Here is an 18,083-nt window from a genome sequence, read left to right as displayed (position 1 = left end):
AGCATACAAATCACCTTGTTGAGAGTCTGCATTATCCAAGAGTGAATTTGGCAAAACCAATTTCAGATTCAGAATAAGACCCCCAAAATGACTTTAAAAATAACTGAAATATCTTTGCCAATTATTTACTATTTTTGTTTATAATGCAGTTTCAATGTGGTTTGTATGCTGCTTATGGTATTGCTATTGAAATTTAATTTTCACTTTATTTCAAAAACTAGAGTCAATCTGGCAAAATAATTAGAATATTATTTCTAATGTCAATGCAGATTCAAAATCAGCTCCCCAAAATCATTCTAAAATCACTGAAATATCTTTAAAAAGAAAATCAGCATTGAGCAGTGTAATCAATTTCATATTGTGAAATTCACATATTTCAACATGTACAGGGAACCCCTTTGTGAAAAAATAAGAGGGGTTTTCTTATACATGGATAGTATTATAAATATAACTTTTTAACTTTTTTTCCATAGAAATTTTGAGCCCAAAAATCAGAGGTTCCTTACAAACATTAAAATATAGCAATTTCATCATTCTTTATCCTCGAGTATTCTTTGCCATTCTGTATATGGCACGATATACTGCTCAGAAATAAACACGTTACTAATAGATAAAAAGAGAATTCTCAACTTTTTTTTTTCAGTAACAATAAGTAAATTGAATACCTTCCGAGATCATTGGTTCTATCGTAAAGCAATGTCCTGGTTTCATGATTCCAACAGCTTTGTTCTCTAAAATAAAAATAGAAATTTATAAGCCCAGAAATGCCAACATTGGCTTGAAGCTTATCAGTAGTGAGATGAATGTTCAGCTTTGCTATGGGGTGGGTACAACATGGACCCTAGCACAACATAGTTATAATATAAGAGAAATCACTCAAAATTTTAATATATTTTTTCAATTTTTAATCAAAAGTTCATTAAATACAGCACCTCATTGGCACTGGAACCTAGAGGGCTCAGGCCACATGAGTACCCCCACCCCCCAAAGCAACTTCCTGCAGTTGCAGAGTCCCTTAATAATTCATGAATATTCAGTGCAATCCTAACCTGCACACACCCTTGTATATACGGATGTATAGCAACCCTAGACCCCCCATTCTCTTTGCATCAGAGCTCCTTCAGCATCTACGACAAACATTTTCCAATACAAGTTGAGTGAGCTCGACCATGCACTATGCAAATGAAGCCAAATCCAGACCCACCATGCTGAGAACCACTTGAAAACCTGCTTTTAACCCACAGCATGAGGGCGATTTTGACAGAAAAAGGGTTTTTGCGCATTTGTCATAGAGTAGGAGGTTTAGACCCAGCTTTACAGATTGCCTTCAGCACACATACAAAACAAGCCTATGATTTGAGCATGAGGAAAAATATTTTAACAACACAAATGAAGATAAATGTTATCACAAACAGGCACGCCTCACAATACACGATTAATTGGTTTGGCAAAATAATCATGTAAGACCAAATACTTTTTACTTCTGTCTTTAATACTTCTGATTGATTCCATTAAGTTTTCTTTCCTAAAGAGCCTGGTAACTAGCTGATAACTTTTTTTTAATGGAACAGCAGAGATTCAGGTGAGGACACGCAGCATTTTTCGTCTCTTTATAAAAACTTCAGTATCAAGTCAGAGAATTCGGAATATCCATCAAAAACATGAAAATTGTGATTTCATTGGGATCTTTTTATTTGGTTGAAATTCTGACAGCATTTTGAATGTTATAAAAAGATGTTGATTAGAGCAGGGCTGGAAAAATCTAAAAAAAAATCTAGGCACCAAAAATTTTTTGCTCAGAGACAAAGATACAAAATAACGCTTCTTTTGACTTTTTGAGGGCATAGTGACTCTTATGTTGGCAGATATGCTGCTATAAATTCCAAACATTTTGTGCTGCTCTCAGCCTGCTATTTAGTAACTACAGAAAGAAAATTTCAGATGCCAAATGCCAATTTTTTTAATTGGCATGGTGACGGATTTATCCAGCCCTGGATCCGGTGAATTGGGATTTGAAAGTTTGTCCCACCTAAATCATGAAATCCAACAGATTTTGTCCTTTTTACTATGGCATGTCTTTAATTTGCAAACTCATTTTCAACATCAACCTCTAGACTAAATTTCACAGGTTGTAATGTAGGTTGTATCTTGTATAGCAAGATAGCATAAAGCAAGGGATACCTGTAAATGCTAGGTTAAAAGCACAAGGATTAGCGATTTTCTTAAAAATTAATACACTTGATATAACAATAAATCCTTCTATAACAGGAATTTTTGACCTGGGGAGGAGTCCTTGGAGAGATTTCAGAGGGTCAGGGAGCTTTGACAGGAATACAATTAACTCATTGTTTTTTATATTGTTATACATTAAATCTATATATATAAAATTGATTTTGTGCGTGTTCTCTATACAAATCTACAATTTTAGGTCGATCGTTGCCAAATTTTGCATAGGCTATATACAAAATGGGACCCGACTTGAACGATAGGCTATTTTAAAATTTCATCAGAGCAAGGCAAATGCCCAGGAGATTAAATATGAAGTAATTAGTCGGATCTACTTTTGAGTTGGATATTCATGCAATAACATTGATTTCAAATTTTTATTTATATCTTCTCAAGCATGAAAATTAAGTTCTCTGTATCGTCTTTTAATATTGAACTTCATAAATTCATATAGTTTAGGTTGCTTTAAAATTAATTATTTGCCCGTAAAAAGTACATCGAAAAAATTCCACAGCTTTAATTAAGCATTTTTTGAAGCAGAAACAGGCAGAGATGGATAACTTGAAGTTCAAGGAGGAGGGGGAATTGAAATACCTAGCACCCCTTAAAAAAGCGGAAAAATGTACAGGGTGTTTCAAAAAGAATCACCTGATTTGAAATGCGTGTATTACGAAAAATATTGAACATGACACTTAAGATTAATTTTATATTACATGGCTAATCAAAGTTTTTTACAAACCAAATTAATGGTGCTCAATATGTCCATCTTGGGATGCATGGCATATGTCTATACAATAGTCAAATTTGTCCCAAACTTTTGCGCCCATGTTTGCATCCACTCCGCTGCTGTTATGCATATCTCTAGTTCGGATAACATAGCTACTTCACCAACTCTGGCCATATCGCGATATTGCAATTTACTGCCATTAATGAGATGAGTTGGAAATGAAGGCGCTGTGTATCAGTGGTCACCCCGAATTCGTTAGGGAAAATATCTCGTCCATATCCTCCCTTGGGTTCAAACCCAGGACCGCGACATCAACCTTCACCTGTGGTAGACGAGCATCTTACCATCATGCCACTCGGGCACCTAAGGCTAACGTAGCTGGAAGGGGAGGCACATAAACGCAGTGTTTTATAAATCACCCACAAAGAAATCGCACACTGAGGGTCGAGCGATCTTGCAGGACAGTGATGTTTAACTGCATCCTCAGGTCCCATACAGCCGATCCATCATTTAGGAATGCGATTGATCGAAAATTCTCGAACGTCCAAACTCCAATGTGGTGTCCTGTCCTACTGGAAAATGAAATCATCCGAATCAGTTTCTAACTGTGGGAAAAGGCAATCTTGCCAAACACTGAAGTGGCAGCCGAAGGAAGAGCATTAGCGCCTGTGGCAACTGCGTGAAACCTGGAATTTCCCTCTTTCTACCTATACAGTATTCGATCAAAACGGATTAAAAGCTGAATAGTTATGATTTTATTAAATCGGATGATTCTTTTCGAAACACCCCATATATTCATTTCTAAGTTTTTTTAAATCTAGATTTGTTTATTTCATGAGTCTTGGTAAACTTAGGCAGGGTTTTTATGTCCCTCAAAGAAAGAGGGAGATATCACGTGATCCAAAAAGCCTCATTGAGGAAAACCTGGACACCACAGAGTATTATAGCTAGTATTTTATGAAGTGGTCCATTATCTTTACGTTACAGGGACAAAGGGTCTGTGGAACATAAAAGGCTAAGAATCTCTGGCCTACAATATATTTTTGCAGGTCCAATTTAAATTCTCTACAGTCTAAAACTTCCCTTGATACAATGATATCCTTTACTAAGATAAATCTGTATAACAATTTTTTTAGAGATTTTGAAACTGCTGCAATTCTGGAACTATTTTTTTTTTTCTGGGGATTTTAGACAATTATGGGCGAAAAAAACTTCGGAGATAAAAGAATCTGTTTTGAAAGTGGGAGATATAATAGAAAACATACAAGCCATGTTGAGGACAACTTCAAAAAAAAAAAGAAAAAAAGGCAAACATAGCAAATGACAAATGTAAGTGACACTGAATGTAAAATATGTAAAACTATGGTGGTAACATACTTGCGTAATGCGGAACACTCGGAGCTGTATGAAATAGCCTATGCAGAATGAGAAAAAATACATATGGGTCATTCTCACAAAATTGAAAAAAAAGAATTAAAAAAATTAATTTTAACTGAAAAATCCTGAATGATGCTTTTTTTGCCTTTTGATAAATAAAATGTAGTCAGCAGTTAAATCTGTTCAAAATTAATGGTGAAAAAAATGCATTTAAGTTTAACCATGTTAAGAGACAGGCAAAATGCCATGTTGGATTTGCCTACTTCAGCTCTTAATTTGATATTTATGCTTGACATTCACAACATTTTCTACATACTTTGGAAGTTTTTCAACTTGGACAAGCACTGTTCATACTGAATAATTTTTTTTCCAATAGCATTTTTTGTGTTCCTTCCCCCCCCCCCTAAATTTTATGGGCAACAACAGATTTCTAATTTGTCTCTGTTTTGCAAGAGAGCAGGAGTTTCATTCTCAAAACAAAGTCTTCAGATGAAAAATTACTGCAGCTTGATGTTGCAACCAAGAGAAATGATTTATTTTTATATTTTCATCGCCCTCCCTAACTTATGATCAAACTTTCCCTTTGGTTACCTAATGACAGGAGAAAGGTGATCAATAAATACAAGAATGTTGCACTTATGAATGCCCCAAACATAAATACAACACAACAACAGGCAAAATGCCAAATGAGGTGGCTGAGAAAAAGATGCTAATAACAAATAAGGAATATGATATCGCCACAGAATTTAATCGGGCTTTTTCCACAATTTTTTCCTCTGACCCCACTCCATCTCAGTACTCCTTTTCCGATTCATTATTCAACACTAGTCCTGTCTTCTCTAAAGCAGGCCTTCTGAACCTTTTAAAAAAACTGAAACTCCACTCCACTGGCCCCGATGGGATCCCAAATCATTCTCAAATTTTGCGATAAAATTTCTAATTATCTTTTAACATCTCATTAAACTCGTAAATCTTCCCACCTGACTAGAAAATTAATAAAATTATCCGAATTCATATATAATATATACCTCACACAGGTTCTCTTTCAAATCCCCTTAATTTCAGACCAGTAGCTATCACCTCTACTTGCTGCAAGCTTTTTGAGCACATAGTTGACAAGAAAATCCGCTTACACCTTGATTTAATAAACTTCTTTTTCTCTAATCAACATGGCTTCAATCATCTTTATTAGTAACTACCCAATTAGCTCTTTTCATACATGATTTATCAAGCGGTATCAACAAAAACATTCAAATGATTGGATTTCAGAATTTTTGGAATTGAATTCTCTTGGATTTCTCTATAACTTTTGACAGAGTGCCCCACAACAAACTTCTACTTAAACTCCAAAACCTTGGCTTATGTGTTCAACTGCTTAAATTAGTGGAAGCCTTCCTTACCAACTGCAGTCAGTCTGTCTCCTTCAAAGGCCAGAACTCCCCATTTTTCCAGTTTAAGTCTGGCATGCCTCAAGGTTCGGTCCACTCGTCATTATTATTTTCGATTTAAATAAATGATCGTGCATCATCTACCAAACAGTGTAGAACAAATCTTACCACGCATCTCTCCAAAACAACCTAAACATTATTTGGAATGGTGCTCGTCCTGACAATTACCCCTTAACTCTTCTAAAACAGTTTTTATGAGAATTACTCGCAAAAGACTTCCCCTCGTTTCTTCTTACACTATCAATAACTCCATGATCACTGAAATTTCTAATTATAAATATCTGGGTGTAATTATTTCTGCTGACCTCCGTTGGAATCTCCATGCTGATTACCTCTTTCATAAGTGCCTCCAAAAACTCTTTGTCGGAACCTCAAAAACTCCACCCGTCACCTCAGACACATCTCTGCTTCCAAACCTACATCCTTCCTCTACTCTCATACGCCTGTGAAATCTGGGACCCCTATACTCTCTCCAATATAGACAAATCAGAATCTATTCAAAATAAATCCGCTCGCTTCATTCTTAACTGTTGGTCATCCTCTGCCTCCGTCACTGAGCTCAAGCGCCAACTCAATATGCAACTGCTATTTGGACTGGTGCTCGTCCTGACAATTACTCCTTAACTCTTCTAAAACAGTTTTTATGAAACTTACTCGCAAAAGACTTCCCCTCGATTCTTCTTACTCGATAAATAATTCTCTAATCAACAAGGTTTCCTATTATAAATATCTAGGTGTAATTATTTCTGCTGACCTCCATTGGAACCTCTAAGTTCATTATGTCTTTCATAAGAGTCTTCAAAAACTCTATTTTTCTTCGTTGAAACCTTCAAAACTCCACCTGTCACAGACATCTCTGCTTCCAAACCTACATCCTTCCTGTACTCTCATATGCCTGTGAAATCTGGGACCCCCATACTATCTCAAACATTGACAAATTAGAATCTATTCAAAATAAATCTGCCTGCTTCATTTTAAACTGTTGGTCATCCTCCGTCTCCATTACTGAACTCAAGTGTCAATTCAATATCCAACCACTTTTCACCTGTAGACATATCCAGGGGTGCAAGCACCCCTCATCCATTTTGGAGCAGCACTAAAAACTAACAATATCTACCATATAAGAAGTAATTTTTCTGTGAAATGCCGAAAGTTTTGCCAAAAATGGTTGGAACAAATAATTCTAAATAAATTTCCTTCGAGAATCAAAGTCCATTTAAATTTTTTCTGAAGTATCTTATCTGTCACTACTAAAACATGCATTACTGAAATGACAAATAAAAATTATTACTCTTTTCAAATTAAACACCATGCATGCTGAAAACCTAGGCAGCAAGAATTTCTGCTGCTTGAACACCAAAATCGTATTCATCCTGATATACCAAACAAAATGCATGCAGAATATAATAAGGGTGTCCGTGAAAAAAAGTTAGCTTCTCCCAGAATTTAAAGAAATGATTAAATTTAAAAGTTAAATGTGAAAAAAAAAACAAGAAAAAAAAATACCCCTTATTTACTTAAACAATTTCTCAACATAACAGCATGTAAAAAAATAGATTAAAAAAAATTCTGCTGTTTTCTTCAGCCTGAAGTCTTAAAATATTTTCTATACGAATCATGAGTCGCTTTCAGAAGTTCAGCATCTTAAAGACAATTTTTTTAAATTTTCCATGCCCTTGAACATGAGATTTTGTGTGTCTTATTCCATTAAAGCATTGGATGTACAGATCTTTCACAGTTCAAACAGACTTTTGTTAACACTAAACTCTCTTTCACTGTCTGCGTTACCACGTGCTAAAGATAAAAAAAAAGCCTTCACCAAAAACTGGCAAAATTTTGAATTTTGGGCTGCTTTCAAGGTTACAAAGTTTGAATATGTCTGCCCAATATCTATTCTCTGAACTGATTTCACTTCTTGTAATTCTTTACATTGTAGTGCAACCCATTCATCACACATAATTGATAGTTCTGTTGGCGATACAATATTAAGCAACATAACAGCAATGCACAAGAGGGAGAGTGGAAAAGAAGAGGGTGCAAACATTTCATTCTCTCCAACATGTTTTGGAAAGGTAGAACATTTACATATAATAGGTATCTCACAGAAGTTATGTAAAATGAGCATGCTCCTAGTACACTTCTTCTTTGACTATTGTTAAGAGCATGCTCCTTCCCCCACCAATGCAGGGGTGGACAGTGCGGCCAAATGGGTGCCGCTATAGGAGGGGTGCCAAATGAAGTTGAAAGGGTGAAAAAAGCTTTGTTGACCAAAAAAACCGTGGTCAGTAGTGCCAAAAATAGTTTCTGCATGGGTAGAGATTTTTTTCCTCAAGCCGCTCCTGTGTGTGTTTGCCAAATCCAGATTTTTGCGATATGAAATTTTCATGATCGGCAACCGCCGACAATAACCACACGACCACATAGTGGCTAGATGACAAAACTATGAATAGTTCAGCTAGAGCTTTTACAGATCTGTCCATTTTTCTCAACGATCTCCGAAAAATGTTGGAAATGTAAAGGAATAAACCAATCCCCCTTTTCCATTCTTCGCAAAGACGCGTGTGCAGCCTTGTGAGAAATAGAGCAAATTTACATCGTAGATATGCTGTCTTTGAATGAAGGTTGGTACCCGCGAACTTACCATTATTTTCAGTATATAACCCGCAGGAGAAAAAACTCTTCAAAATCGGAAAATTCGACATATTCATTCAGGGTCTAATAGCTCTCAGGTTATACTAATAACAGTACAGGACTTTGTATTCCAAGATAGTAGAATCACTTTCCAAGGTCACGAGAGATAACACGATTGTGGTAGATGGTGAGAAGTGAAAAAAATTGAAGTTATCCACTTCATATCTTTTTTCTTTTCTCGGAAGGAACGCATCCCATGAACAAACTTTTCACGCTTATTTTTTCTAAATTCCGGGTATTTGATGCACTACAGTGCATTAGCGGTACCTCTGCAAACCACAAACAAGCATTGGCGCAAATGTGCAGGGATTCGGTGCCTTGGTACACCATGCAGTTTGGAACAATTCACGCATATCTTGCACCCCTGCATATCTCTTGATTAACTTTCCTCTTCAAAATCCTTCAGCTTTTTTCATATTGACACTTCCAAGTTTTTAACTCCAGCTTCATACTTTTCCCAATAGAATTAACCATTTCCATAAATTGAAACACATTTTTACATCCAGATTGTTTCAAATTCAGTTTCTTTCCTCGAACAATAACTGATTGGAACAACCTCCCACCAAACATATTTGATTGTACAACAGCTTCCGATTTCTTTTGTAATTTCCACCGTCTCTTCTAACGTCACCACTGCATTCCCTTGTATGGGCCTCGGCCACGCAATATTGAATAAATAATGTGAAATACAGATACAGTAGAACCCTGATAACTTGACACCCCAAAAGTATCTGAGTATGCTGACTTAAGCAGATGTCAAGTTAGCAAGGTTCATTTGATCTCTCCCTCAAAGTTTATCATCAGTTATGCCATGCACTTATGCATAGTTGAACAATTCCATCTATAAATTAATAAAAAAAAATTACCTGCAATTTTTTACACAAAGTTTCCAAGAACATACCGAATTATAATAAAAAAACATAAGTATCAAAATATCTGTTATTTGCAAATAACATATTTTGATACACTTATGCTCTTACTTGATGCTTTGTGGACAAAAAACATTCACTATATTGTGAAAACCATTATTTTATTCTGATTCGCATATTTATTCAGTACTTAACCTTGTAACAGCCAATGTTCCCAATTGGGAACATCAGTATTATTAATTAGAAAAAATACGAGAAAAATTTCATGAGTTTTATGGTCGATATTTAAACTAAAAGGATCAGAAGAAGAAATAACAGAAAAAAAAATTGAGGAAAATCGATTCAAATCTTAATTTTGCCGGTAAATGAAAATTGATATCAGTTTTCTGAATGTATCATGTGATATTTATTGAACCTCACTTTTCGCAGCATGCTCGAAATGGATCATACTCCAACATTAAAAAGTCCCATTTATACGAGAAATGGAAAAAGAGGGTTTAAATCTGGCTTCAAAGGTTTTCACCAAAATCTGTTTACATGGACAGGCACTTTAACCCCACTTTACAAGAGTTGTCAGAAATCACATAGGTTGGCCAGTTCAATTCACAGCATAAAGGATTATGGGAAAGGAGGTAATACCCCTCAAGCATTCCCAAAAAAGATGGGGGGGGGGGGCAATTCCTGCTACCCTATTTCTTTTTATACGAGGGGAAAAAGCCATCAAACGAGTGCCAGCACTCAGAATATTGCACATGCAAACAGAGCTAAAAAGATGGCATCTCCTGATTTTTATGGCATGCAGGGGAACTTAAAAACCATACACAGCCCTAGTTCTATTGCAACAGGGACAATTTACTACCATTTTATCTCAGAAGATGTGGCTGCATCAAAATTAATTAGTGTGTAAAACCTAACTGAGTACAGTTGAACATTGATTATCTGAACAACTCAGTCAACCAAATACCCTTTCAACCTAACTCATTTTCAGTTTTCTATAGCCTATGATGCTCAACAGTTAGTATTTTCTTGTAAATCGAATCCTTTCATCTCCGACCTTTGTTCTATTGTACAATAATTCACTTCCAAACAATTGTACATACCGTACCTGTGAGCTATCGATGTAAACAATGGCGGATCCGGGTACAGTATGTTTTCTTGTCAGTCATTTATAACTACACTGAAGAGCCAAAAAAACTGGTACACCTGCCTAATATCGTGTAGGGCCCCCGCGAGCCAGCAGAAGAGCCGCAACACGACGTGGCATGGACTAGACTGTCTGAAGTAGTGCTGGAAGTAATTGACACCATGAATCCTGCAGGGCTGTCCATAAATGCGTAGGAGTAAGAGGGGGTGGAGATCTCTTCTGAACAGTACGTTGCAAGGCATCCCAGATATGTTCATGTCTGGGGATTTTGGTGGCCAGCGGAAGTGTCTAAAGTCAGAAGAGTGTTCCTGGAGCCACTTTGTAGCAATTCTGGACGTGTGGGGTGTCGCATTGTCCTGCTGAAATTGTCCAAGTCCGTCGGAATGCACAATGGACATGAATGGGTGCAGGTGATCAGACAGGATGCCTACGTACCTGTCAGAGTCGTATCTAGACGTATCAGGGGTCCCATATCACGCCAACTGCACACGCCCCATACCATCACAGAGCCTCCATCAGCTTGAACAGTCCCCTATTGACATGTAGGATCCATGGAATCATGAGGTTGTCTCCATACCCGTACATGTCCATCAGCTAGAAGCAATTGGAACCGAGACTCGTCAGACCAGGCAACGTGTTTCCAGTCCTCAACAGTCCAATGTGGGTGTTGTCGGGCCCAGGCGAGGCGTAAAGCTTTGTGTCATGCAGTCATCAAGGGTATACGAGTGGGCCTTCGGCTCCGAAAGCCCATATCGATGATGTTTCGTTGAATGGTTCGCACGCTGACACTTGTTGATGGCCCAGCATTGAAATCTGCAGCAATTTGCGGAAGGGTTGCACGTCTGTCATGTTTAACGATTCTCGTCAGTCGTCGTTGGTCCCGTTGTTGCACGATCTTTTTCTGGCCGCAGCGATGTCGTAGATTTAATTTTTCACCGGATTCCCGATATTCACAGTACACTCGTGAAATGGTCGTACGTGAAAATCCAAATTTCATCGCTACCTCGCAGATGCTATGTCCCATCTCTCGTGCCTCGACTATAACACCACGTTCAAACTCACTTAAATCTCGATAACCTGTCATTGTAGCAGCAGTAACCGATCTAAACAACTATGCCAGACACTTGTTGTGTTATATAGGTGTTGCTGACCGCAGTGCCGTACTCTGATTGGTTCCATATCTTTTTATTTGCATACGTATGCATGTACCAGTTTTTTTGGCTCTTCAGTTTATATACAGGGTGCATGAATAACAGGGCGTATGGCATTTTACTGGCGAATCGTTGATCCCAGGTAAGAGGCATACTTCCAGTTAAAAAAAAATATCCAAATAACATGTAGTACTCAGATATGTAATTAATGTTGCAAGGGGTTGTATAGTTATTAAAATAAATAAAAAATAACTTTTTATATCTTCTCCGTGTGCCCAAATGCCCAATTAGAGCGTTGGTGCTCTGTCTCTCTTGATGCCAACAAAACAAACACAAACCCATGTTTCTCTAACAAGGAAAGATAAATAAGAGCAGATTTAACTGCCATCTATTTTTCTGTCTATGAAATTCATTTTAATCCTGTGGGTGTGTCTTAATAGAAGGGAGACGAGGGTCTTCCCGACAACAAAACAATTCTTATCACGGTTTTGTAGGCGTATCTTTCCTAGTTTGTAAAGCTATGCCCATACTTTCATAGTTTTAAAGCAACCACTGAAGATGATAAAAATCTTCCAGATTCAAAAGATTGCTTAGATATGCTTCAGGAATGCCCTGTATTCCAGTCCTGTGATGAAGAGGATGTGTCTCAGTGGTGAAAAATTTACAGTAACAATCCGGGATATTACTTTTTGGATGACGGAGAAATAATTACGAAAGTGAACGATCAAGTTGATCAGGATGACTGTGAAAGTGATGAAGATGAACCAACGGCAGATGTAATAATGCACAGTGAGGCAGAACAGTGTTCACAAAATGTCTCGTGTGGTTAGAATCGCGGTCTAACGCTGACCCACTTCAACTGTTAATGTTGAAACTATTATGGGACGAGGCTACAAAATGTTGCATAAGAAAGTTGAAGCAATTAAAGTTGGATTAATTTTTTTAATGTTTTGACGGCGTTATTCATCATGCACGTATGTGTTTTACCATTTTATTTTTTCTTTTGTGATACACTGCCTTTTTTTCATTTACTTTTCAGAATAAGTCTATTAAATTTTATTATTTTAAGGTTTTTGTTGTGGAATTTCTATTTATTCCTTTGCGTTATAAAAAAAAAAAGTAGTTTCGAACTTTTCACTTCATTGGTCCCAATGTGTTTGGATAATCAATGCTCTACTGTAGTTATTTACGTTGTGCAAACACGTGTTCATGTGCTGCCACCTACCTTATAAAGATAGAACTGGCAATGAATAAATATTTTTATAAGTACAATCTAAAAATTGTAATGCCTCAGGGCCGTCATTTCAACTTTTTCCAGGGGGGGGGGGGGAGGAGGGGGGAGGGGGCAAAGAACATGTATACTCAATGTATTTATAATTATATATATATAAATATCATTTTTAATGTATTTTAAAAAGCCGGGGGTGGGGGCGCAACGGCCCCGACCCCCCAAATGATGGGCCTGTAATGCCTGTTATTGATCTAAAACACTGCAAAACATTTTAATACAAGGAAAACATTTTTCACAATAGAAAAACAAGATTAGATTAATTTGACTGTTCTACTAACATGCAATCAAAAGGAATTTCCGAAATGAATCTGCATTTCACTATAAGATAAAATAACTAAATATTACCTATGAATACCGTGTCCACAATAACTTCTCACCACTGAAAAACCATGAGCCTGTACATATTTTTGTATCACATTTCCTACTTCACGGTATTTCTCTCCTGGTTTTACTGGAAAAAGCATAAATCAATGTCATTTTTCTATACAATAAACTCAAACCATTTTTTATTAACATATACAGTGGAACTTTGGTTTACGATCACAATTCATTCTGTCAATGTGCTTGTAATCCAGGGCTGGACAAATCCCAGGTTCCAGGTTGACAAAAGAAATTGGTATTGGCACATAAAAATTTTTTGTGGCGCCTAAATTTATGTAGCTATTAAATTACGAATGGAGTTCGGAGATCAGTCTGGGGTGCTAAGGAGGAAATGGCATCTGATCATGGTTACTAGTAGAACCCTTCAAACAGGATCAGAAGGATTTGCGAAGGCAGTGAGATTAACTACTAATGGCTTTTTAGGTGCCATTGAACAGCATTCTTAAAGAAGAGCAACAGGAACATCAAACCAGCTGAACTGCTCGGTCAATCTGGGGCTTTATTGCTACTCTAGACTGGTGTCATTTTGAAGCATGGTCATGATTATATACAGCTCCCAAATCACAGAACATGCACATGAGGAATAACAGACACATACCCTATCAACATCAGTATTCCAAGCCACAACCAAAGAAAACAGTTTCTTTTCCCAACTAGAGTATAATTCATGACAAGTCTGCACCAAAATCAGTGTTTTGTCAACAGAAATTGTTTATTATAAACAATTAAACAAGTAAATATAAACATAATATGCACCCACAACATTTGCTGGACATAGCATAAAATGAAGTTATCTGATTGATCTCCACATCTCTCGGCCAATCAGTTTCTACCAGCATAAGAACTATTTTTAATACGTTGCCAACCATAGAATCAACTGACCAATCGCAAAACAATAGTGTATGTCAAGCCACTCATGTACGTAAATACAACAGAGACTCCGGAAAACTTGACTTTGACCTATTTTATCAATTCTCCTGATGATGCCAACTACTAGTGTTGGGGAAACGTTGAGAACTAACTCAAATGGACGACGGTCTTTGAACCCAAAAAAACAATTTTCATCAAATGATGGCCAAAAAACCTTATCAACTGTGGCATCATTGTTCCATACAACTGTAGTTTCACTATCTTTTATTGCGTCAGATAATATTACTCTTCAATTTTGTCTCACAGTCTCTACTAAGCTAGTATTTTTTGGCTTTTAGCATTTGAGCCAGCTTCAGTGTAGTGAAAAAAGGCGTTTGTTGAGGCATTTCTACTCTGGTTCTCAAATGGCTTGATCAGTTGCATCACTATGTGCTCTGAAACAGATTCGTTGGAAGCTGCTACTCCCCAAGGTTTAGAAATTTGTCCCGTCAGAATTCCAGGTATTCAAGTTTACAAAGGAAAAAAATATTTAGCTCTACACGCCATTCCTCCATTGAAAAAAAGATAATCTGCTCTGATAATGAATTGGCGCCTTGACCTTGAAAGACCTTTATTCTTCACCATCTTCATTTACAAATAATTTTAGAAAGGGTAACCACTTCCAAAAAAATTTGACACCCCTCTTTCCTATAGAATAGTATGTTGGGCCAAAATGGCCCAAACCGTGGTTTTAGGTATAAGTGCTTATAGTTTTGAAACACGAAAAATGTGAAGATAATAAAATTCGAATTCATATTCATATATCATGAAAAGTCACAAATTTTTTTTAACATCCGTGCCTAAGTTTTCGAGATAAATGAAAACAAAGCTTGATTTGGGTCAAATTGACCCACTCCGCGGTTCTAGTGTTAAATGAAAAACTCAACTGAGAAACATTGTATGCACATGTGTATTAATGAATAATTTAAAAGGCCCTTCTTTGATTTGAGCCCATTCCTTAAGACATCACTGACTACAGGAGTGACGTTTATAACAAGCCCATTCCTTAAGACATCACTGACTACAGGAGTGACATTCATAACAAGCCCATTCCTTAAGACATCACTGACTACAGGAGTGACATTCATAACAAGCCCATTCCTTGACATCACTGACTACAGGAGTGACGTTCATAACAAGTCCATGAAAGACTGTTTCACCCTTTCTTGATGAGTATCAAACCGGGCTACCACTCAAAAAATTAGAAAGAGTAGGACGAGGGAAGGTACCATCTCCAGATAACAAATATACAATCATAGCATAATGGAACAAAAATCCCTGAATTTTTTTTTTTTGAAAAATTCAATTTTTCTCTCTCTCTCTCCACAGCACTATTTCAGTATCCTGCCAGATTGATTCGAGCCAAAGCAAAATGACAGAAATCACTTGGTAACAAAAGCAATTTTTGGCCAAAATAAGGTATTAGCAACCACAGATAATTCTCGTCTCTCCTCACAACATATATTAAGTTTTTTTTTTTTTTTTGGAATCTTCCACAGTCCAGTCTGTCACACACACAACTCTCTTCAACAATGCACACAGCAAATTATGAAGACATGCCAGTTTTTAAGAATGACACTCTTGAGACCACTCCCAAAAGCACAGTGCAAATATGTAAATTACAAGGTCCGATATGAATACGCCAAGGTGGATCAGATGGTTTTACTGTGTTGTCCCTCCCTTTTTTGAAAGGATTTCTTTAAAATTTAACATTAAACATCAGTGCAATCGTTTTTGGCAAATGAAGCACTTTCATTTCTAACTCTTTGCTGAGCATTGTAAACATTGTTTATGTCTCTGCATGCCCTAAAATTACAGAAGACAATTGAATGTTATTGGGTATCATCAGTCACAAAACCTATAATAGGCCTATGTAACCAACTGCTTTGTTAGGCAAACTGTTGTTTGACCTTTACACAATGTGTGCACAATTTTGAATGATGAATGTTATTGTCCAAGACCATGTGAAGTAGTAAATACAAAATTATTTTTTTTTTCAACCAAGCAGTTTTTAATCACTACTCTACTTGTTGAACTCTCAAACTAAGCAAATGAAAAATTGATAACCCACCAAATGGTAAACATACACTTTCCCCAAATAACTTTAAAAACGATACAATTTATGCTTTAGCAGAATAATTAATTGCAATCTACTACATTTGTATTATTTGGCATCATCGCAATGATTCCCTCCTCAATTAAAATCAATTATATGAATTTTGTTGATAACGTTTTGGTAAAAAAGTAAGACAAAACCGAGAAAGTAGGACAAAAGTGAGACCTCTTGCTCCTCTGTATCATTCCAGAAATACTTGAGCATTCATGTGTAAAATAAGTAAAAACCAAAGAAGTCGACCTGCACTTTACCTCTGAAAACATTCATGACTGGCTTGAAATAAAGGGTTGTGGAGCAAATTGTTTGAGCTTCCATTTCTCCCTATAGGGGAATCTGATTCAATAATTCAATACACATGTTTCAATACAGATGTGCTTCCAATTATGAGCACATTCATGGAATAAATTATTCTCCTAAACTTAAGTATATTAGTTGTATTTTTGCTTACTTTATATTGAAGGCTAGAGTACATTCAGAATAATACAAAAGAGCATGAGCTTGCTTCACTTTAAAATTCTCACTTGCATTAATACATAACAAGAGCGCAAGACAGTCTTTCATTGGCCTGTGCTAAGAATTTCACTCCCATAGCCAGAGCAGTCTTAATGAATGGGCCCCAAATCAAACAAGGGTCCTAAATTAATGAAGGCTTTATTAGTATAATATAAATACAATACAGTAATCTGGTTTAAGCTACCGAGTTGTGAGATTTTGAAGTTACATGATTTTTTGTGAAAAATGCACATTTCTGAAATTCAATCATAATCATAGGATTATTGCTGAGATAGTAGAGATCATTTAAATATTAATCAAATACAGAATTGTTTTATTGGTTGTCTTCGGTCCCATCTATCATGTAATTTCGGGATATCGCTTTAAACAGTGTTCATAGACTGTAGAAAAAATTGGAGGGTGATAGTATTCATCAAAATGAACAATATTTACAATGAAACAAATGGTTGTAATCCACCCAGAGCATCAGGAAAGTGTTAAAGCAAATTGTCCTCATTGAAGTTTCAACAATAAAAAAAGATATAACAAAATCATAAGTTGCACAATCTCATGCAAATCAGTAAGACTAAAAGCGGATACTCGTAATATCCAAGGGTATCACAGCACAGTTCACACCAGCAAATAAAAGACTGGCACACCCTCTTGTATACTCCTGGTGTCATATTGATCTTGTCCGCTGCACCAAGGATTCTTGCAAAGAGATATTCTGCAGAGTCAATTGATGTCTCGTACACCAATGCTTTCATGTGCCTCCACAAGAAGTTAAGTGGATTTTTTAGCTTGGAGGCCACCCCACTTTTCTGATAGTCTGAGTGACGATAGAAACTGAGGAACTCTGTCACACTAGGTGATGTAGGCACATTGTTTCAGAGAACTCGGGTGCCTCTGGGGAATCTAACAATTTATTTAAGTGTGAACAAGATATATACATGCCCATATATACATGGGCAGGTGCCATTATGCACATCACTGGTAAACAAGTATAAAAATTGATGATCAAAAAACAATGATGGAGGTAAATAAATCACTAGTTATAAATCACATAATAAAGAACAGTTCTTGATAATCTATAAAATTTGATCAGCTTCTTTTCTGGGATTTTCATAGACTACTTTTATGATGTATCTGCATAGGTGCCAATTCACAGACTTGAAAAATTTGTACTTTAACATGTTATGGCACATTCTGCATCAAAGAAAACACGTCACACAAATAAAAGGGAAAACCCGGGATTTTTTTT

The 18,083-nt window shown here is 36.5% G+C and overlaps 1 protein-coding gene across 2 annotated transcripts in view; it reads right to left on the bottom strand.

Annotated features, from left to right (window-relative positions):
• The window catches only part of LOC149085708 (methionine aminopeptidase 1), a 67,210-nt gene that overhangs the window by 4,644 nt on the left and 44,483 nt on the right, over positions 1-18,083 (bottom strand). For both annotated transcript variants that reach the window (XM_089232090.1, XM_089232091.1), the window contains 3 exons: positions 13,270-13,375; positions 4,331-4,368; positions 666-731 (listed from right to left, as the gene is read on the bottom strand). In XM_089232090.1, coding sequence (XP_089088216.1) covers positions 666-731; positions 4,331-4,368; positions 13,270-13,375 — 210 coding nt within the window. The remainder of the gene's footprint in view (positions 1-665; positions 732-4,330; positions 4,369-13,269; positions 13,376-18,083) is intronic.

The sequence above is a fragment of the Pholcus phalangioides genome, unplaced genomic scaffold, assembly GCF_987345545.1.
Source record: "Pholcus phalangioides strain wild (caught in Gottingen) unplaced genomic scaffold, Ppha-v1.0 ptg000005l_1, whole genome shotgun sequence".
In the NCBI taxonomy this organism is placed as follows: Eukaryota; Metazoa; Arthropoda; class Arachnida; order Araneae; family Pholcidae; genus Pholcus; species Pholcus phalangioides.
This window is presented reverse-complemented; position numbering and strand designations above follow the sequence as displayed.